The 23,118-nt window shown below is 48.6% G+C and overlaps 1 protein-coding gene across 1 annotated transcript in view; it reads left to right on the top strand.

Moving 5' to 3' along the window:
• Positions 1–23,118, top strand: part of LOC126524532 (probable RNA-binding protein 19) — a 119,306-nt gene that overhangs the window by 69,724 nt on the left and 26,464 nt on the right. The window contains exon 26 of the mRNA XM_050172830.3: positions 2,171–2,300. Coding sequence (XP_050028787.2) covers positions 2,171–2,300 — 130 coding nt within the window. The remainder of the gene's footprint in view (positions 1–2,170; positions 2,301–23,118) is intronic.

The following is a 23,118-nucleotide window of genomic DNA, read 5'->3' as shown; positions in this document are numbered from 1 at the left end:
CAATTGGCCCGAATGTGTTGGGAGACATTGATGGAAATGAAATTACCATGATTTATAGCGATAGAATCCAGTACGCTGTTCATTAGGAAATATAATTTTAAACTGGCAAAGAAAGTCGGAAAAACCAGTAAGTGGCGAGGCCTGGCGGTGAAATCTTGATACTTCGAAATGTGGCCAAGAGATTACTGTATGTAAGTCGGCTGTCATTAAGTACAGTACAATTATTTCTTAAAATTGCAGTTAGTATATTATTAGACACTTGCACTTTACTCTATGTGTATAGTGAAGTAAAGAAATTCCACACTAACGAACGGCACTTGCATCGTCCCACATGCATGGCGGCACACATGCTGTTTTAAGCATGCAGGTATTGCGCGAGTTTGCAAGTACCCAGAGTTTTACAATCTTCCTGTGATACAAGGTGCCATTGACGAGTTGTGCCGTAAATTGGTGCGCTTTTTACCTTCTTGACAGCGCCTCTGTCACACTGTACTGATGCCAAGCTCTCCGCCGACCGTCGGCCGATTGTCGGCGTCGGTACAGTGTGACAGAGGCGCCGACACAAAGGAAAGAAACACTGTCACCGACAGTCGGCAGACCGAAATCGGTGTCGGGTTGGTCTAGTGTGAGTGAGCTTTTATCAATCGGCATTCTCTAGGCGTGCTGCTTGTGGCGGGGACGGTGGCCTATCGTGCAAGTCAGATTTGTCGCTCCCACTGCCGCTTTCATCCATCGAAGCATGAAGTTCGGGTGCCACTTCGTAAGGATCTAAATTCTGAGCATGCATGCGAGCTAAAAGCCTTTGTTCCAGCTCGCTCAGGTCTTCGAGAGACAGCATCGGAAATCAGAAGTGCACGCTTGGCTACAGCACCACGAACCACGTATCACGTGTAATAGCGTCGTTTCGTTTTCGATGCGCTTGGTTTCATTTTGTCTAGTCAAATAGCAACGAAGTTGGACGGGAAACCACAAAGACACGTAGCTATTATCGCAGAAATATTTTAATACTTTGGAAAACATTAATCGCAGGAAGGTCGACTCGATAAACAAAATAACAATTTCTCACACCTACGGCCGCACTTGTTGTCTGCCTCCCACCAGTGCCAGCCTATAATCGCTATCGCACTCACCTAGCACAGTTTTCAGCATGCTTCCAGTGAACGACTTCATCCTCACTGCAGATCGAAAAATTCTGATAAAGAATGTTCCACGGCGTTTTCCACGTTACTACTTCATGATTAGACGCTCTGGCCGGTAAGATTTCCATTGCACTAAAAAAAAGTGGGTACCATCAAAATTGGTTGTCAGTCCCTTTAAGGCAACATCCACCTAAGACTCACGGGTAATTAAACTGTTGCTTTTAAAGCCTTGAAACAAAGTGTGGTCTCAATTTCTCTGCAAGATTGAGCATATATACTGGCTCCACGATTGCAGGACATTACATGCCGCTCAAGGTTGCACTGAGAAAAATTAATGCATTAATGGACACAGTCATTCACACTAATTAGATAAATGTCAATGAATGCTGCAGTAAAGTACACACTTATTTCAGAGCAATGAAACAAAACAATATTAGCGAAAGATACATACCCTCCCATTGAAACATGCTAGAGCTACTCTCCTTAACTACATCGATAAATTAAATATTTAGACTTGTAGAGACCATTTTGCAATTGCAACACTTGTAATAAAGATGTGGCACTGTCAATGTATGCTTGATTGAAGAATGGTTGCATTATTATTTGATAATTTTGCTGGCTTAAGGTTCGAGCTGACACCGCGGTCGGTGGTTGTTGAGTGCTATGGGCGTATATCGCGAAGGGCCAATATTGTTGTTTAATGTAGACGTAACTTACACATGCGAAAAGCAAGCAGTGCACAGCGCAAGTGCAATGCCACAGACACTGCGAGCAGCCACCAGCGCCTGCGACGGCGGCTGCACTGCGGCGGGAATGCCAGTCTTGGAGCGGCCAGCTTTCATATCTCCCGGTTCTAGGCACCCTAGGGGCGCTACCATCTATTGCACTTTCTTCTGTCGAAGTGGAGTGTTGAGTGGACAAATGGTCTAGAGTAAGGGGGTGCCTTCAGATCACTTCTGGTAGCACCTGCTTCATTTCATTCTTGTCCGTTTAACCGAGAGGACGTTGCACTGTGTCCCTCATTCACGCAGCGTGCGTTTGAGGCCCTGTGCCACAGCACCCATCTGTACGGCAGGCGCTTGGCACTTGAGTGGGCTGCCACGGATGACCAGGAGGTGGACACGCTGCGCAAGAAGACTGCTGACCACTTTCTCCGGGGCGGTGAGTGGATACACCCGTTCATGTCCTGTAGTCCCCTAACTCTGTAAGACTTGCGGATACAACTGCATTGCACAATGTTTGTTGGCATTGTAGACATAACACATTTTATTATCTCTTTTTTTTGGGTCGTCATGAACACCCTCTCATGTCATATTCATACACATGTGACATGCTGCTGTTACGATAAAGAGTAGTAGCACTTTAAAAACTTGCTGAATATTGTCACGTGGTAGTGACGTTAAAGAATACAGTAGCAGTACTGTGAAGGACAAAACTAGCTTTTATTGGGCGAACCTGTGCCCACAAAACAGGCTACACTTAAAGCACAACGATAGCGGCGAACACAGTCGGCGATCGTCGATAATCTGATCAGCGGGTCAAGCGCGTCGGCTTTTATACTGCAGTCGTCGAATGTTCCCTACTAATCGTTCGGACCCGCGTGCCTTCCACAAAGTTCTACACCATTCGCGTCACGCGATGAAATCAGATAACACAGGGTTCAGCGACAACAGACAGCCGGATAGAAGCATCGATAACTTTCCAGAAACTTCGGATACATGCAGGCGCGTCCCGCGCTGTACGATTACATTTGTTAGGTGGCGAAACTTGGTCGCCCGATAAAGACAAGTACACGTGTCAATACCCCCCTCTTAAAAAGCATCGGCCCGATGCTGCAAACAAACGAAATTAATAAAGAAAAACACCCGTAGCAAAGAAACAACAAAATAAGGAAGTTCGTCAGCATGCGTAAAAGGGTTTCAGACGCACCACGTGGACCACTTCAGATCGTGCGCGGCGCCGCTGTGAATGCGAAATTCCGTCTGGCACGACCTCATAGTCCAGTGCGCCAATACGTCGAATGACCTTGTATGGTCCGAAATAGCGGCGCAATAGTTTCTCACTCAGTCCTCGTCGGCGTATCGGTGTCCAAACCCAAACGCGGTCGCCGGGCTGGTACTCGACGAAGCGTCGTCGGAGGTTGTAGTGTCGGCTGTCAGTCCTCTGTTGGTTCTTGATCCGCAGGCGGGCGAGCTGTCGGGCTTCTTCGGCGCGCTGGAGATACCCAGCACCTCCACCAGATGTCACGTGGTAGTGACGTTAAAGAATACAGTAGCAGTACTGTGAAGGACAAAACTAGCTTTTATTGGGCGAACCTGTGCCCACAAAACAGGCTACACTTAAAGCACAACGATAGCGGCGAACACAGTCGGCGATCGTCGATAATCTGATCAGCGAGTCAAGCGCGTCGGCTTTTATACTGCAGTCGTCGAATGTTCCCTACTAATCGTTCGGACCCGCGTGCCTTCCACAAAGTTCTACACCATTCGCGTCACGCGATGAAATCAGATAACACAGGGTTCAGCGACAACAGACAGCCGGATAGAAGCATCGATAACTTTCCAGAAACTTCGGATACATGCAGGCGCGTCCCGCGCTGTACGATTACATTTGTTAGGTGGCGAAACTTGGTCGCCCGATAAAGACAAGTACACGTGTCAGTATACATAGTTTGTACATGATGTATGCAGGTGTGGCTTTTGGTCATACATGGTTCTGTGTATTTTTGCACCAAGCCATGATAGCAGAAAGCCTTATTAACCTTTGACTCTTAGATTAGTTCACAAAATAATAGGGGTGTTAGAATAGCAAAATTTCAGAATCTTATAGGATCTGAATATTTGAGAAAAACAACCCCCCCCCAGAATATAAAATTTAATACAACAGCTAAAATTCTATATAACGAACTTAAATGTAATAAGATTCACAATATAATTAACTTTTTTATAACTTCTTGTACATGGAACACCATGAACCCCACTATAACGAAGTGTGTTTATACACAATTTCAATATAACAAAATTTCACTGCCGCCGCAAAGGAATACCACTTCCGCAGGCTCAGATGGCCAAATGGTTGAATCACAAGCAGCTGCTTGTGAACACACCTCGAAATTATTGTGCGCCACACGACCAAAAGCGACCAACAATGCGAAGCAGCATCATGTTCCATGTAAAGTTCAAGTGTGATAAGATCCTATTGTTCCCCACACAATGTATGCTTTGGATATGAGTGAAAGTGTACGAGGGTGACCAAGACAGATGGCAGTTTGATTAGCACTACCTTCCTGCACAAAGGGAAAAGGGGAAGGGGCGCGAGCTCGTGGTGACGCAGTCAAGCACACTCAGGGTATTAGTGGGAAACAGGTTTGCGCATGTCTCGTTTTCTAGCCTAGCCATGGCATTTCAAGGCCGTCAGAGCAGCCGAGCACATACGCAGCCCACACACCCTGTTTTAACGATAATCTACCGCATGTGCAAAGAGTGGGCATGGTGAGATAGTGTGGCATCATCTGTGCTGTCTTACCACGCCTTCAGTACTGAGTGTTGTGTAATTTAGAGTTTCGGAGACGCATTGAAGTCAGAGTCAGACGAAGCATTCTATCCCCACTGCCAGCACTTTTCATGATAGCGTCCTCCCATTGCGGATGATGCTATCAGCCATAGGAGCAGAGTGCATGCAAAAGCATGGCTGGCTTCGCTTCGTACCGCTGATGTGAAAATATTGTCAACACGGCGTGAGGTGTTGAATTGAATTGAAAATGATTTTTTTTTTCGTATCTAAATTTGCTGTTTCAGATTGCCCAATAATTTGGCAAATCTTGCGGCCCCTCCCACATAAAAAAAATCCACCAATGATTTTACTAGTTTACCAACTTTACCAATTTTACCAACTTTGTTCTGTTAAGGTTTAACAATATCAAATATTTTATCGTTTATGAAGCAACATCAAATACATTGTTTTTGCAGAGCCCATTTGGTGACAAGACAAATAAGGATTTTGTACATTGACACATGCATTTAGATAAAACAATTAGACGTCCAAGCAAATGAAGCACTTGTAAAGGGTAAAGAACTACTTTCAAGTTTCCGGGGCACCAGAGCATGGCAGTAATGAAAGTAGGGAACGGTATGCTAACAGATTCACATACGATACTGTCTTCACTGAAGAAAAGATGTGGGATACTACACAGCACAGTGCATCCTTTTAAATCAACGCAAAGATGATGAGGCTGGCCAAATAACAAATTGGAAAGTAGCAAGCAAGCAAAGCAGAATTGTGTGCGAGAAGCTTGTACGGCCCTTTATATGCAGTGCCTCACCAATTCAAGTATACCAGAGAGCTCGAAGAATGCCAACATTATACTAATCCATAAGAAGGGAGACTTAAAAGAATTGAAGAATTATAAGCCTGTTAGCTTGCTTCGGTATTGTATAAAATATTCACCAATATCGTTTCCAAGAGAACAGGCTGGCTTCAGGAAGGGATATTCTACCACGGCCACTTGATAAAAAAAAAGAAGAAGAAAAGAAAGTCCAGCCGGCCACATTAGGCAGGCTGAAATGGGAGCGAACGTGACAGCCAAAGTTGCATTCTTGGCCACTTGGCTGGGCCAAACAGCGCTAGCTGGCGGTGATTGGACGCGTCGGGCTATGGCATTCAAGCATGTTCCTGACGCATTTTCTATGTGAATCCCAGATAGCAGTCCCCGACTGGTGGATCACACCATTTTCGATGCACACAACAAGCTGCACCTTTTTTTTTTTTAAATTTAATCCAGCAGCCATGATTCTACTGTGGATCACGTCCAAATCATCAATCAGATAATTGAGAAATCTGCGTAGCGCAAGCAACCTCTCTATACGGCTTTCATAGATTGCGATAAGGCATTTGATTCAGTAGAGGCACCAGCAGTTATGGAGGCATTGCATAATTATTATTATTTGTTTTGAAATCATATATACATTTGACAGGAAAGGGAAAGTGAGGAGCAGGCTGGCAGCTGCCACCGGAAGAGGCACAACGCCTGCCTACTCTAAAGAAAGGAGGGGAGGAAAGAGAAAAGAAAGAGTGTAATCAAGGAGTACAGGAGGCATATGTGAATATCTTGGGAAAGAACTACAAAGGTTCCACAACCACCATGCTTCTCCACAAGAAAAGTAGAAATATACCTATGAAGAAACAGGCCAGGCAAGGAGACACAATCTCTCCAATGCTATTCACTGGATGCTTGGAAGAAGTATTCAAGATTTTAGACTGGGAATGATTAGGAAATTGGCTCAACAGTGAATACTTCAACTACCTTTGGTTTGCAAATTGCATTACCCTGTTTGGCAATACTGGGGACGAACTGCAACAAATGATTGATGATTTATTCGAGACAGTGTAGGGAGAGGGTTGAAGAATAATATGCAAAGAACAAAGGTAATGTCCAGTAGCCAAGAGAACAATAATTCCTGATCTGCAGGAATACATTCATTTTAGTTACTCATAGGAGACCCTGATCATGAGAAGGAAATATACAGAATAAAAAAAAGGGCTGGTGCATATACGGCAGATATTACCAAATCATGAGCGGGAGCCCACCAATATCCTTGGAGAGAAAAGTACAATAATTGCATTGTATTGGTACTAACATATGGGGCAGAAACTCGTAGGTTAACAAATAAGGCTTACATCAAGTTGAGGACCACGCAAAGAGAAATTGAACGAAAGATGATAAAAGTGACGTTAAAAGACAGGAAGAGAGCGGTGGGGATGAGCGAGAAAACGTCGATAGCCGATATTCTAATTGACCTTGAGAAAAAAAATGGAGCTGGGTAGGCCATGTAATCTGTAGGGCAGATAACTGGCAGACCATTAGAGTTACAGGATGGATGCCAAGGGAAGGAAAGTGTGGTGGAGGGTGGCAGAAAATTAGATGGGGTAATGAAATTAAGAAATTTGCAGGTGTGGGTTCGAATTGGCTTGCACAAGACAGGGGTAATTGGACATCGCTGGGAGAGGCATTCGTCCTACAGTGGATATAAAAATAGGCTGATGATGATGATGATGATGATGATGATGATGATGATGATGATGATGATGAAAACCTCTTTAATTTGGATTTCACGGGACTGAACAATATGTCCAAACTAGCTGAATGTCGAATCGTCGAGGGTATCAAGGGAAGAACAAACAGATGCATACTACGTCAACATACTTTTATTTGATGAATGAATCAGAAAATCCTGTTTCTATTTTGCGCAATACAGTGCAGAGGCTGCAGGTATCGTCATCTCGTGACCTATTAGCGGTCGTAGCGGCAAAGGCCTCACGACTTTTCACTACCACGTGCACATCCCGGATATTTTTTCGCCAGCGAGCTGCTTGGTCGGCAATAGCATCGCGATGTAGCGGAAGCTACCAAGGATGACGAGTGATTCTACCGCAGCCTGCACGCTGGTATGAAGTATGAAGGCTGCGGTAGTATCGCTCGTCATCCTCGGCAGCTTCCATGCGACTGTCGGCTCAAGACACTCGGCGTGGCTTCGCGGGCTGCTTTCACGCTCGGAAAAACACTTTTATGTGGCACGTATTGAGCAACAGAAAGCTGTATCGGGAATTTTTCATGTTGCTCTACAGTTTTGTCATTGGCACTTTCATCTAATTATGATATTTGTAAAGTTGATTAATTGATTTGTTAATTGTGACTATGTAATTAGGCGGAATGCAAAAAATAATATGAGTATCCCCAAGCGACGGCAAACAACATTCCCTTGGTTCTGACCAGCTACGTGGCATTTGCATATCTTTAAATCTTGGTGCATGATAGTTGGACACCCTGTATACTACTCGTTTATAACTAATTTACCCAAAAAGAAATTTCGTTGCAGTTTGCCTTTAATCAGCAGGCCACCGCTACAACGCATTTTTAACCTATATGTAGTTGCGGAGCGTTAAACCTAATCAAACCAATCGCGTTTCAGCTCCTGAGCTGTCACAGGACGGAAGCTTCCCCACATAGGTAGTGTAAGTGCAGTGGTGCACGCTTTACAGGAAAATGTGCCTATTCGTGGTTATGGTGTACATACGCGTACGTTCTTGCAGTTCTCGCAGCTCGAAAGGCACGGACCCAGCGAGCCGGCAACGGCGAGCGGAGACCCGCGCCGAGTAACGGCAACTTCGAGGATGACGTAGGCCCTCGTCGGGGCGCGCGAGCGCCCAACTGCAGGCATAAATAAAGTTTCTCCAATCCAATCCAATTGCAGTTCTCGCAAGCTTTAAAACGAGTTCGTGCATCAAATTGATCGTAAACTTAAGGGGGGCGGAAGCTGTGCAGTCGCTTGTGTCGCTTTAATTCTGTTTTCTTCCCCCGTTTTCGTATTTCAGTTTGTGAACCAAATGTGGGAGAATTAGCCAGTCTCCACCAACCTTTCTCGTGGAAATGTCTGCAGTATTTTTAAACGCAAGATAACTTATTTGCCGATACCTGCCGACTTTGGTAACTCTGGGTCTCTCGCCTCTATGCGACGCTATCTATGACCCCGTAGAGGGCGCCACAGTTTGTGTCGGTCCGTATGCGGAGTAACGGCATCGCATGATGACACGTAGGTCGACATCTCCGCGACGGCGATGGCATGACGATCACGACGGAATGACGGCGACAGCAGCGTGTCGACGTTGTCGTCACGAATCTGACCTTGTCGTACAAAGAAAGAGCGCGTCGTCGTGTCTGCAGCGCATTGCGCAATAATTATCCCTCATTGTTTCCCGGTCTCAATGTGTAAAAGTTTACCTGTCGTCTGCTGCTTAGTCGTACATGCTTTTTTAACCGATTGATTGACAGCCGTCAGAATTTCTTGCGTTGCCGGTTGTCGAGCGGGAACGGTTAACTTCCCGCGCCAACTCATTTCGCCGGTGTTTAGACATGAAATCGTGCCTATTCTGCAAGACTTGAAAATTGACGTATTCTAGCACACTTTGTCGAGGCTTCTTTTCCCAGGCTTCTAGGGTGAGGCCCGAATTAATCTAATAACTCGCACTTTCTGAGCTGTAAGCACGCTACCCGCCGCGGTAGCTTAGTGGGCGTTGCGCTGCTGGGCTCGAGGTCGCGTGATAAAATCCCGGCCACGGCGGCCGCACCTCGATGGGAGCTAAGTGCAAGAGTGTCTGTGTACCGTTCATTTGGTGCACGTTGAATAACCGCGGGTGTTCAATATTATTCCGGAATCGCCCACTACGGCGTAACTCATAATGAACACGTGCTTTAGGCTCGTAAAACCCCAGATTTTTTTTTTAATTATATGTATGCTAACGTTATTTAAAGGAGTACTGACATGGCATCTTTTACAGTTTCTTTCTCCCTCAATTAAGTCAGGCTCCATAACGTGGAAGCCCTAGAAAAATGCTGACGAGTGCCAGAGCACCGTATTAATTTACGATAATACATGTTTCTACGAACCTTTTTCGGTTTCCGTATCCAGAAGGCTGCGCGTCATGACGTCACAGCAATTTGGCTCGATGTGTTCCTGATATTGCAGCGGCTGGCAGCCAAAAAAGACGCGCGCAGTACCCTCGTTTTATTATTTCTTTTCGAGTAACGTCATTATTCCTTGTCTTATCGCTACGCGACGTAAAGCATATTTCCCTCTACGGGGTGACGTCACGATAACGTCGGTGATGTCAGCTCCGCATTTAAAGAGGTTTTTCAGTTGGAAATTAAATTACCTTCGTGCTTGCTACTCGCCATCGTTTTACGTGCGAGCAGCGAGTGATAAGCACTAACCAGCACCTTTCGTCAGTAGAGCTGGTTTTCCCGGCGGCTGACACCGCGGCTCTTAAGCTGCACGATGGAGTCCTTGACAGGCACAAACTGTGGTACATTCGGTTGGTTGCTGCCGCGTCCTTACTCGGTTCGCAGTGATGCGGAGCCCTCTCTGTAGATTGAAGCCCGAGAGAAGCCCACCCCCCAGCCGAACTTGCCCCCTACTCGCAGGGCAATCGGGAGCAGCCGCACGGTGGCATTTCTGTCGGATCTCGGGGGCGCTCCCAGTTCGAAGGTGTGAGAGTGCCTCCGCGCGCTCCGAGCTGGAGCACGGCGCTTTTAATGAACCCTGCGAGTGTGTTCCGAACGCTCGATTTCGACAGGCCGAGTGTAAATCGCACCGGCAGAGCGCTCAAGAGAAGGGACCAGTCGAAGGCACCATAAGCTTTCTTATATATATATATATATATATATATAGGAAGGGGGCGACTTTTTGTGACAAATAAGCATGACGACACAAGAACAGACGGCACTAGAGTTACAAACAGAAATTAAGTTCTGAGGTGTTACGTGCCCAAACCGCAATCTGATACTGAGGCACGCCGAATAATGGGGCACTGCGGATTAACTTTGACCAACTGCGGTTCCTTAACGTGCACCCGATGCACGGGCGTTCTTGCATTTCGTCCCCATCGAAATGCAGCCGCTGCGGCCGAGCTTAGCACCGCAACGCCAGAGCCACTATACGCCACCAGGGCGGGCACCAGAAGTGCGTGAAATAAACGTCCGTAGCCATCACTGTCAGACTGTCGTGTCAGATGTTCACCGGGTGGTCGGTTTTAGCACAGCGTTCAACTATGGTTTCTGTTATCGCAGGTGCAGTTTGAGCTCACTGTCATCCACAGCGAAAGAAAAAAAAAGATTAATGCTTTTATTATGGTCCAAACCAGTACCCTTAATTATGCAAAAGTGTTTTATGCAAAAGTGTATTGCTCTAAACCTTAAATTATGATAGGAAACCTTACTAAAAACTTTTGCGAAGCGTCACCTGCCTATTCGACAGTTGCATCGTTATTGTGCTCTCTCTCTCTCTCTCTCTCCTCTCTCTCTCTCTCTCTATCTCTCTCTCTCTTTCTCTCTCTCTCTCTCTCTCTCTCTCTCTGTCTCTTTCTCTCTCTATTTGCTCTTGTATAAAAAAATTTTACTCGCGTTTTATCATTCGGGGCTCAGCTCCTCACCCAGCTCGTGTTTCAGCGATTTTCCGGGCCCGGGAGTCTTGCGTTAAGCCTGTATTAGCGCCGAGAGTGGATGTACCGGTGCAACGAGTGACATCTTGAATGCTATCTGACTTGATCGAAAAAAATAAATAAATGGCACGCTATATATTAAGACATTTGCGTTTCAAAAACATTTTCGTTTCACCGTCCGCGCTATGCATAAGCACAGAACTTTCCCAAGCAACTGAAATCGCAATTGCTCGCGCCTCTTTCCGAGAAACTAAATCTGTTTGGCGATTTTTCAGTGTATTTTTAGTGTATCTTTCAGCACGGGTATACCCGTCTAGAAGAAGGGACTGTCAAGCCTTCGGAAGCAGCGCTCGGTCGCGTGTAGAAAAGCGGACTTTGGATTTCAGAGCTGCGTGCTATCGGCTGACATTTTCGCGAAGGAGAGCTTGAAGTGTAAAAGGAAAAGCGAAACAGGGTGAGGGATGGAAGAAACGGAACCGTTGCTTATATGGAAAGCGCGCGCCGGATTTCAGGACCATATGGGTTCGGCTGATGTCTTTGCCTAGGGTAAAATTTAAAGAAAAAGAAAGGGGGCGTAGAAAAGAAGAGGCGAAAGAGAGGAAGGCAGGTGGACCGAGTGGGGAGCCCAGAAAGGAGCAGGTCGGCGAAGTCCTCGTGCCCGTAGAGGCGGTCGGTGTGGGCGCGTGCTTATCGTCTGCTGCCACTGCACGGAGCAGACGACGAAGGCTGCGACAGCGCACGTGGGACCCGCTGGGGCTGTCGTCGGGGCTGGGGCGGCGGGTGCTCTGGGGACCGGAAAACCTCGTCCGCTGTCTCCGCTGCTGCTGCTGCTGCTGTTCCTGTTTGTACCCCCGCCTCATTGTCCACGTTCTCCTCGTGTAGCATACCGCGCGCTGGTCGCGCCCGCTGCCCGCCCTTTTGATCTTTTTCTCTTCATTGTTCTTCTTCCTGTGCCTGTCTTATTGCTCGTTCTCTGTTTTCATCCGCGAGCAGGGCAGAGCGCGCAGGTCTTTCCGATTTAAAGTTTAAAATGTTAATCCTAATCTGGCCGGCGGCGCGTGCGCGAGACAGCGCGACGCGAAGAGGGAGCGTGGGGCGAGGTGTTGGGTTCTCGACGCGTGGGAGGGAGCCAGCGATGAAGGCGTTGTGTTCGGCGTACGCTACCAAATCCGGGCCATTCTTTGAATTTAGCATTGTTACTTTTTTCTCCGCTCTCTCTTGCTCTTCGTCTTCTTCCCTTCACTTCTGCTGCTGCTGCTGCTGACGCTGCGGCGACCGCCGTCGGCGCTCGCGTTTCCGCCGCCGGATCAGAGACGCAGTAACATCACTGCTGGATTGGGCGGGAGTGGCAGACGTGGTTGCGCAGTGTAGCCCGCGTTTTGTTCTGCCGATCGGCGCGGGCGTTTCGCTTCTGCTTCCACCGTGCTTCTCTCCCTCTCTTCGACCCTGACTGAGTTTTGCTTTCGAGTACGTTGCTTTAGATAGCTGCTGCTGCTGTTGCTGCTTTTCGTACGGGTGGATGTGCGTATGCAGCTTTGGCGGGCCGTATTGTGCGTTCGCGCTGGGGCCTGCGGTGTATACTTCCTCTGGGGACGGGCCACAAGTTTGACGTGCGATTGAGAAAACTGAACATGTTCATCTCCTGCCTGCCTTCTCCGCATCGGTTCTTCTGACTTTCTTGTTGTCGATTTGCTCATTCTTCTTTTCTACGTCTCTCTCTCTATCTATCTCTCTCTCTCTCTATTGCTTCGCCCAGGAAACGACCCCCCGCAAGGAAATTGCAGAGCAAAGTGTGCCTGCGAGGCCGATGACGCAATTGCCGGTGTACGGATGAGTCTTCGTGGCAAAGGAGCAACGTGTAAAGACGGGATAGTAGCAGCTTGAAGCGCCGTTTCCTGTGACATGCCTCGCGTATGCACCTTGCGATGAGTCCTCGCACGTACGTCGCCGCTGCTCTTGAATGCGGTCTTGACATTAGCGCCACATCTCGTTGCTACCGCTTGCCAGTGTTCTGAGCACGTCACAAAAGAGTATTTCGTGCGTGCGGCAAGTGTTGAGTCGGGCTGCTCATCTTTATGCGCGCCGAGCTGCCACCCGCACTATAGGTGGAGTTCACACTCAAGACAATCATCAATTCTTGTCATTACGTGATGTTATTGCCAGCCTACGTGAAGTGTCAGTTCTTGCAAACGTAAATCGTGAATTGTGTGCCCGTTCCTTCGTATGGCTCGAGTGTTGCGCAGTTTCCTTTGTTTTCTTTTTTTTAGACTGTACTGATACTATTATATATATATATATATATATATATATATATATATATATATATATATATAAAGAGGCTAGGAGCGGCCGGTGCAAACGTGGCGTTCCTGTAGGCGAGGCGGACATACTTTGCTACTACTGACGGGAGCTTCGCTCCATGCGAGTTCGTTTCGATGTGGATCGAGTGGGGCACTTTCGAAAATAACCGGGCGACTGGGTCATGAGAGACTAAGAACAGTGTGACTGCGGTTTAGTATTACTGCTATAGCAATTATGTGGACACTCCAGGCGCATTTCTGTCGTCGGCGTCGCCGTGAGGTTCCGCATAAAGTCCAACGGAGACAACACCGTCGCCGCGTGCCCTGCGCTGTATGTGCGAGTGAAAGCGTGCGAGAGGAGCCGACGATCGCGGGTCAATCTCGCCTGCGCGAAAGGGAGGAGAGCGGTAAGGAAGCGCGCCGTCTTCCGTCGCGCGCGAGGCATCCAGCGTTGCGAGGCACCGAGGGGAGGAGAGGGGGACGGTGTTCTACCCCGGCTGCAACTGCGTATGCGGCGGCTGCGCGCGGTTTCGCGGCCGTATCTTGAGAGCGATCTGCGTTGGGGCCAGAGTAGGTATATGTCGATGGCTCGTAGCTTTGTGCGTGCTGTGTGTTCTCGGCGCTAAGTTTGCGTTGAAGCAATAGACAGCGCGAAGGTCACTTCGCTCGCCGCTGCTGCCGCGCTTGCTCACGCCAGCATTTCGTCAAGCAGTGTCCGCGATCATCGAGTGTGGTGTGTTCATGGTTGCTGTGCGCGCTGACACCATGCTTGTTAAATTAGTTAGCAAGCGAATGTTTACAAATTGATACGGCCGATAAAAGTGGTATCTTTACTTCGTATGACTGTCTGCTAATTTGCTATCGCAATCGATACTTCGCGTTCCTGGCGTAACTGCGACATTTTTTTTTTTAGCTTTCCGTATACTGCTCGCTCTTCTTAGACCTGTGCACCCTAACGAGTTTCACATAGCCGCTCGGCGGAAAGGCCACAATGTGCTAATCGTGCGCGAGCATTCAGTGCTCATGCCAGCAGCGGCAAGCAGTACGAGGGGCATTCAATAAAGGTTCTCCCTAACCCACTTCCTGTGGGCTGAAGCTGGCATATTTTCCCCTTTTCTTTACATAGCTTCCACCGCGAGCCGCGCACTTTTTCCGTCGTTTTATGCAGCTGGGGATACCAGCCGTGTAGAAACCCTCAGGTTGGCCTGGACGCCGTGTCTTTGCCGACAAGCGTATCATCATCAGGAAAAGTGGCCGCTTTTAAAAATTACTGCATATATGGAAAGAGGTGGAAGTTCGAGGACGCACAGTAAGAGGAGCACGAGTGATGGTGAATAATTTCATATAATCAGGAGCATGCTTCCGTTTGCTCAACGTGCGAGTTGTGAGCAGGAACATTGTCTAGCAAGAGCAGGACGCCTTTTTACAGCATGCCATGTCTGTTGATTTTGATGGCTTCCCTTCATTTTGTCAGCACGTTAGCACAATGAGTACCCGTTGCGGTGAAAACTTTCGGCAGAAAGTCTGTTATCACTTCTTGCCAATCTAAAAAACTGTCAGCATTACCTTGCTAACTGAAAGTTGCACGTGTGCCTATTTTCTTTTCTTTTTTTGGAGGGGGGGAGGAGGTCGCAGAGCTTCTACTGTTTAGACTGGAATTTATTTTCTAGTTCATAACAATAAACGCCTCTTTTATCCAGTGATGAATCTTACAAAATCTTGGTTTTTAAGGCACTCAGGCAAAAGTTCATGGCTGCAAGTCAAAGAGTCTGCCTTGTGAAAACTAGAAAGCTATTGAGGACACCAAAGCGCCGACACGTTTCACAAGGGAAGATGTTCCTCAATAATATTTCGTATGGATCCTACACTGATGTCGAAGTCTTCAGCTAGTTTTTGAATCGTTATTAAGTGGCCTTCGAAATGACTGTCTCCACTTCTGTAGCGGTGACCTCATCAATAGCTGATTGAGGTAGACCGGAAGTCGGTGACGTTTCGACCAAGTTCCGTCCACATTTGAAATGCCAATGCCAGGACTTAACGACTTCTTACGATGGGGCATCTGTCCCATACACCGTCGTTATTTCTTGAAAATTTTTTTAGGGTGTGTTACCTTTGACATTCACCAAATTAATGACTGCCCTACACTCCACTTCCCCCACGCTGTCAGCTTCCTCAGTTTCCAGACCGGTGAAAGAGAAATAGCCGATTGGAAAGAGCCGAATACTTTTTTATCCCGCCCATAGGAGACACACACCTACCACTGTGTAATTTTTTTTAATGCCCGCCAAAGTGAAGGGAGTGTGGGCAAACCTTTATTGAACAACCCTTGCATGTACGCTTCCCTCGCTCCGCGGTCGAGCTAACTGAGCGGAACGTGGTGGTGCGTCCGCTGGAATTCTGCGTCGTTTTACAACCGAGCCGACCGCGTGTGCTCGTGTCTATTGTGAACGATATCATTTAAAAAACGCCAGTCGAACGCAGTTCTCTGCAGTGCGTGAAATGTGAGCTGAGCAGAGCGGAAGGGAGGCCTAGCTTACTGAAACACTGTCCGGATGCTTGACTGCGTCGCCGGAGTGGGCAACCAGATAGATCCTTGCTCCGTCGACCTTTCCCCCTGCGGTGTGCATTTCGCCGTGCTCAATATATTTCCTTGGATAACGTGTGGTACAGGAACGGGCATTCAGTCTGGTGCTAGGTTGTTCAAACGCTCGCGGCAACCGTTACCTGCGGCTGTACAACGCCTCCGCTGCCGTGCGAGTCTCGGAAAGACCGGGAATGAGCACCGCAGGGGCGGAGTCTTCATTTTAGTATATACATTCCCACAAAGCCTTTTTCGCTGACGTTAAGAATGCATCAGCTGGAGACGTCAGCCTGGCTGATGATGGCCTGACACGCTATGTGGTAGGAAATACATATGCACGACCACACAGGCATACAAATGCATACGCACCTACGGACAAGCACGTATACACCTCCAAGCTATTCGCAAAGTGTAATCAATAACCCGGTAGGTTTCCGAACAATTAGAAGCGCCTTCGCAGCACGCGCGTCCAGCTTCCCCACATGCTGGGAATGTTCCGCAGATCCGAGCTCCCTTCACGCTGCTAGTGTACGCTGCGCGGCCTTCGGGAAGAAAAGGAGCAACGAGGAAGGCTGCAAGATGGGAGAAAGAAGGTCGACCGAGAGAGGAGGAGGAAGCGGGGGGAGGGGAGGGGAGACGTACGCGTTGCTCGCGCCGCAGGCCTCCTCTTGCTTGTCGGTGGTTTGTCGCTTGCGGCGGCATCGGATTTCCTCATTTCCTCCCGCAGCACCCCGTCGCCGTCCGAGGTCCGAGCTGCTGCTCCTTTTGTTGTCGAAGGACTCGCGCGTCGCCGTTCCCCGCCACCGCCGCGTGACAGTTCGATTAGGAAAAACATGACACCCGCTTCCCCCGGCGCTGTGCTTCGTCGGGAAGCGCGCCGCGCTGTTCCCACATGGCCGCTCTTTTCTTGTTTTTTTTTTTTTTCTCTCTCTTTTTTCCTGTGCGTTGCGTATGTCGTCTCGGTTTCAGGCCTCGTGTCCCGGTTTTGTGTTTGTTCCTGGTGGATCGCGCTTGTTTCTCCGGGAGTCGGTTACCTGTCGAAGCGTGTACCGACGACATCGCCCCCTTCCCCTCCGACCCTTTTTCTTTTTAACTATGATGTTTACTTTTAGTACGATACGATACTTTATGCAAGGACTCTATAGCGTTCTTTGCCGTGTACCGACGACATCGCCCCCTTCCCCTCCGACCCTTTTTCTTTTTAACTATGATGTTTACTTTTAGTACGATACGATACTTTATGCAAGGACTCTATAGCGTTCTTTGCCGTGTGGCTTGTCCGCCCGCGCACTTCATATACCCACGCACGAGTTGTAAGAGTGTGGGTAGGCGAAGTACTCGCCGTTCTCGATTGTTTCGTGTTAAGTTACGTAGGTGGCACACGTTCGGATTCCCCGAAGCACAGCGTGTGGGAAGCTTGTGCAAGGAAGGTTTCGAAACTTCCGCCACGTAATCCGACTGACGCATAACTGCCGGAGAGGGAGACAAAGTCAACGCAAATGGATGAATAAATAAATAAACAAATAAAATGCGACGACGTTAACCATACTGAGTGCGAATTAGCCGATCGCATAAAGCGAAGCAGTGTCTTGGAACGCATTGTGAGCTGACTAGTGGCGAGGTTGGTGTTTAAGTATATTACAGGGAAACAGCGTGTAGCGAAGTGACGCAGTGGTTAGATATCAGACGCATCAGCTCACCAGGGAGACGAAGATGAATGGGGATGAGCTCTGGCAGGGGCAAATCCAAATCTGCAGATACGACGACGAGAGGTAGCATTCCAACAACTAGGTTTATTCACTTTGTATTTTACCTTAAGTTTACACTGTAGAAAAATATCTACAAACAGAACGATGTCATACCCGTCGTCGTCGGCCTGCCTGACCGGCCTGGTCTCCCCTTAAAAAAAAAAAAACTACCCCAAGCTATTCCTTAAATAAGTTTCCACAGCATCCAAGGGACCGGCGGGAGGCGCAGGCTTCTCCACCAATTGGGTATTTCGTTACTCCGACCAATCAGGCAAGCCGACATCATCCAATAAGCGGGAGAGTTCAAGGGGCCAAGAAATGGTCGCGTCAACACTCCGTATACAAGAGCACTCTGACCATAACTAATCAGCTTTTGACAGCCGAGCGTAGGACGAGGACGCGTCATGTGCACGTGTGACGTCAGGCGCGGTGGCGGCGGCAGCACATGCCCGCGGCGCCGTCGCGGTTACTTGTGTACAAAGGTTTCCCCCGCGTCGAGGAGCCCACAAAATTCCTCGAAAGAAAGCAAAGAGGCCCGCGCTATACTCTTTTCGCGACAAGCGAGTGATCGTCTGTTTGCGTTATTTACCGGATGTCTAAGTTAACTGGAAACAAGTGTTAAAGAGACTGAAGCCTTCTGGCCGGATGAAAACGGCTCTGCGCTGTTGGAAATAAAAAAAAAAAGCCTCCAGTATATTGTGTTCATGAAAACTTTGTTGCGAAGTATTCAATAATGATTAATAAATAAATAACTTTTGATTATTAACTTTATGGCCTTTTATTTACACAATGTGGATACAAGTTTTTCTAGAAGATATTTGAAAACGTCATTTCAGACTTCGGTTGTTTTCGAGGTGCTACTGTTATATGCGCAGCTGTTTTCTGGCGCATTAAAAAAAAGTACCCGAGACCTTTAAAAAGCCCTTTTACCACCGATTGTGCGCCATGCTGCTCTCTTTTAGGCGGTTGAACCTGCCCAGAAAGTTTCGCTTTCCTTCTTCTTTTTTTTCTCTTTTAACCTGCTGCTTGTTGACTTGGACACCCGCTATACGGGGTTCTGGCCTATCGAGTAGTTCAGTGGTTCCCTTGTAACAGTCGATCTCGCAAGGCGCACTGTGCCATTCCGATGGAGTGCCGAACACGCCGGCAAACGTCAGCCGTACTACACTAGTTGACTCGTGTCGGGGAATTCTGGATGGCGGGGGAAGAGCTGCCGCGCCTAACTGACCATATATTGCTGAAACGAAATACCTGGACTGATTCAGTCAAGTTCTGCGGAAGTTCGCAAATTGGAGCGAGTTTCAAGTAAGGAAAGGTTGTTGTGTACCTGATTCTAGCATTAGAATGCCGTACAAATGTGTCCACTCCGGTGTCTGGAAGAGCGATTGACTTTCGTAGTTCACGTCCTCGACCAGGATGAGCTTTTTCCTTCAGCTGCAAAGTTTAGTTTGCGAATGACAGCGTATGGGACCTTATGCCGCATTCTGCTAGAGTCAAGCGCATTACAATATTCCCTTATAGGTGAAATACCTGCACAGACAGTGCATCCATGTATGACGTAGCAGGGCGCTCGACTCTGTGGGAAATGCGCTGTGGAAAAGCGCATATGGCAAGGGGAGTTATTGGAACAGTGACTCAAACGGACATTTTGTCGGTTGATGTAGCCTGTGGTGCAATTGCCAGGAACGCTAGCGGAATCAGTGCCAACCATCCAAGATGTCGTGCGTAGAAGAAAGACGCTATGTCACTGCCTCAAGTGCATCGGGTACATGTGCTCCGGCCGTTATACGTATTTCATGGTTGCTGTTAAAGAAAGCGAAACTTCTTTTGCATGATTGTCTTGCATGATTGGCCGCACAGGTCATCGTGCGAACAAGCACGCGATATTATGGAAACCGAGGCTCCCCGAGATGGGGGCAGGTGATGGACGTAAGTGCAGGAGTGAGCTCCAACACCCGACACACTGTCCTCTTCATTTCATCGCGTTCGCAGCACTGAGGTCATTCCTTCGTTGTCATGCCGTCGTCGTCATTGTGTCGTCATCATGCCGTCGGGGTCGTTCCATCGTCGTCATCCTGGATTTTAATGTCGTCAACACATCGTGGTCGTGCCGTAGTCGGCACGCTGGCCTCGTCGTTTCAGAGGGGTCATGTCGTCGCGCCCTGGTCGTCATTCCTTAGTCGTTATGCGTCGTGGGATGTTCGTGATGGAGCGCCGCAAGTTTATTTTCGAACGACGCGTTTCACGGTGAAAAGGCGTCGGACTTTTCCCTGTCATCTATATTTGCAGTTGGTGGCTAAAATCGGGAACAGCGTTCTTCGCAAGCTCCCCAAGAAAGCTTCGCTTGAACTAATTTCTAGAGCGTGTAGAATCCGCAGATTTGTTTTATTTCTTTATTTTCACTATAGCGGAATCTGTTACCCTTCTTTCTCTTATTTCTTCTGAGGGTGCTATAATATTCTTTTAAATAACGTCAGCACATTTTGTTGACAGCAACAGTCGCACCCGCCGCTGTAGCTTAGCGGATATGGTGTTGCGCTGCTAAGCACGAGATCGCGGATCCAAATCCCCGACCGCGGAGGCCGCGTTTCGATGGGGGCCAAATGCAAGAACTCCCGTGTCCAGCGCATTGGGGGCACGTTAAAGATCCCTTGGTGGTCAAAATTCATCCGGAGTACACCACTACGGCGTGTCTCATAATCAAATCGTGGTTTTGGCGCGTGATACCCCAGAATCCAATTGAATTCAGAAAGAGTCGCTAACGTAAAGCGATCGCTTGAGGGTAGTATCTCGGGGAACACACTTTAGCCAATATCACTTCAGCGGTGTTTCTGTAACTCTTTCTATATAGTCTCTTTCTGGGTGTGTTCGTGCCTTTTAACTGTTGTCGTAACTACTGTCGTACAAGCTGTAACTTTCGTATTGTGTTTGCGTCCAGAGAACTCGCCGCTGCTTGCGGGACTCGGTTCTTCATCAGAAGCGAGCAGATGCTTACGTGGGCTGGTAACAGACCTTGAGGACAGTGCTGTTCAAGTCGCGTAACGTCGTGGCCGTGCGGCTGAAGCGCAGGATGAACGCGACGGTCGCTTCTATTTCGGGTTTCCGAAGCGGCGAGACGGAGTATTCGACAGGAGACGACAGAAGAACGCCTTGGTTTAGCAGCCCACTTCACGGTGGTGAAGTTTATACAGAGCACGAAAAGACGTGGACAGAGAAAGATGTCGTGCACACAGGCATTGTATAAATTAAGTTCAGTAACGTAGCGTTTTGGACGTGTTGAAATTACATGGTGAAGTCTTTGTCTTTTCGTCCGCTATATAAACTTCATATTAACGCCCAGAACGCTACGTCACTATACGTCGCAGTCCAGCGGGCGCCTTTTAAAATACCTCGAATATCACTGATTAGCGTTATTTAAAACTGAGAACGGCAAACGTTCGCGAAAATCGCTTTAAATATACGTCTTCAGAGACTCGTCAACGCGCGCCGTCGGCTATCGTCGTGCATCTCGTTCGCGTCCAAGCGTGAAGGTTCTCGCAGTTCCTCTTGTTTTCGTAACACTATAATTTAAAAAAAGAAAGCAAAGTACAGGGCCACCCTTGACGAGGTAGACAAGCGTCGTGCGCCGCCTGACGAGTGTCGTTAACCCACTGCTCAAGACGCCGCCGCTGCAGGGGCATCCACACTCGACGAGGTGCTCCCCGTGGCGCCCCGGCATGCTGCGCTTGAGTCGCGCTGACAACCAACCTCGGGGGCGCCCGCCCGGTGAACAACGACGTGTACGAAACAAAGGGTGTAGGAAGGCGTGTTTTGTTCTCCGTTTCCATCGCGACGCGCGCGAGTGTCTTGCCGCCGGAGGCAAACGAAGAAAACTCGCGAAATTCCTGCACCGCCGGGGGTCCCGGAGCTGGCTGGCTGGCTGGTCGGTCGGCCGTGTTCGGTGGTGGAGACCTTCTGTCTGGCCGTCTGGCGTGTAGCCGTATAGTCGACTGACGGCTGGCGATTCGTTCGGCTGATGGGTGACGGTCCTACGCGCGCGGCATATACGCCGCCTCGCTGCCGGGCCGGCACTCGATCGTCGCAGAAGACGTCGTCGCTGTCGTCGCTCGCATGCGCGATTTCTGTGGCGCGGGCCTCGCGTTTCTTTGTTATAGCTGCGCTCGGTCTCTCTGCGCGTAGCTGCGCGCCAGCTGTCTTTGCCCAGGCCACGATACTTGTTTGTGCCTTGTTTGTTTTTCTTACGGGATTTTTTTTATGCCATGGTGTGGAACTTGGTGCAGCTCGATTTCTAGCCGCGCGGGTGGAATTTCCACGGTTTGGCGGGTGTGGGGAAAAGCTCGTGCTCTTTGATTTATTATTGTTGTTATTCATCGTGTAAACATTTACAAACACCAACACGGAGGAGAAGAGAGGCGCGCTAGCAATTGCGTCCGATGGGGACAACACTCCCGAGCGCTTGGAATATTAGAGAAAGGGAAGAAGAACGAGATGAACACAGGAAAGAGAGAAGATGCACACCACAAGGCATCACACGCACGGTGCGAGCATGACAAACGAGAGTCCGGTGGCTCACAATAGTTCCAGCACAGCTTCGTGAGCCTCATATTGAGTTGAAGCACGACCTTCCAGAAACTTAAAACCGCTAAGCTCAGTTTGAGCGAGATTAACTCGCTGGAGCATGCTCGGCAGCGCATAATGACAACTGTGGAAAGGTGCACATTCTAACAGCAAGTGCTCAAGCGTTTCTCTGTATTGCGCACAAGCCGAGCACGAATTGAGCGCTCGGCGCGCTTCCTCGTCAGTGAAGGCGGTCTGCTGCCTTAACGCATACGATGCGGAACTTGAGCAACAGACACCTGCTGCAGCGAACCAGGGATCGGTGTATGTAGGGCACGGTCCCTTGGCGACACGTTCATTCGCGTGGGGGCGCTGTAGGTGGCGCCTAAGCAGTCGCAGGTCGTCGATATTATATGTCATCGGTGGAGTCGCAATTGGGCGCTGACGCCGCCAGAGCATCTGCTGCCACGTTGCCCAGATACTTTGCGTGAAATGGTACCCACTGAAACGTCAGTGTGCGTCCCTCGATCAGATGTATACGTTCGTCGACCACCTTAAAAATTTCACGTAAAAGAGGTCAGTCATCGGTATAGCGCTGGACAACCCGCTGAGAGCTCCGCGAGAGTCGCTTTGAATAACAGCCTATGGCAATTTTGAATTTTTGATACGTTTCAGCTTCATGCATATTCGTGCTTAATAGTTCCGAAAATGTCTAGTCTATTGCAATAAAACGTTGTGCGGCCTTCGTGAACGGGCTTGTAAACATTGGTAAATTTCAATTCAGGTCTTCCAGAATTGCC

The sequence above is a fragment of the Dermacentor andersoni genome, chromosome 3, assembly GCF_023375885.2.
Source record: "Dermacentor andersoni chromosome 3, qqDerAnde1_hic_scaffold, whole genome shotgun sequence".
In the NCBI taxonomy this organism is placed as follows: Eukaryota; Metazoa; Arthropoda; class Arachnida; order Ixodida; family Ixodidae; genus Dermacentor; species Dermacentor andersoni.
The sequence above is the reverse complement of the archived record's forward strand: the minus strand, read 5'-3'. Positions and strand labels throughout refer to the sequence as shown.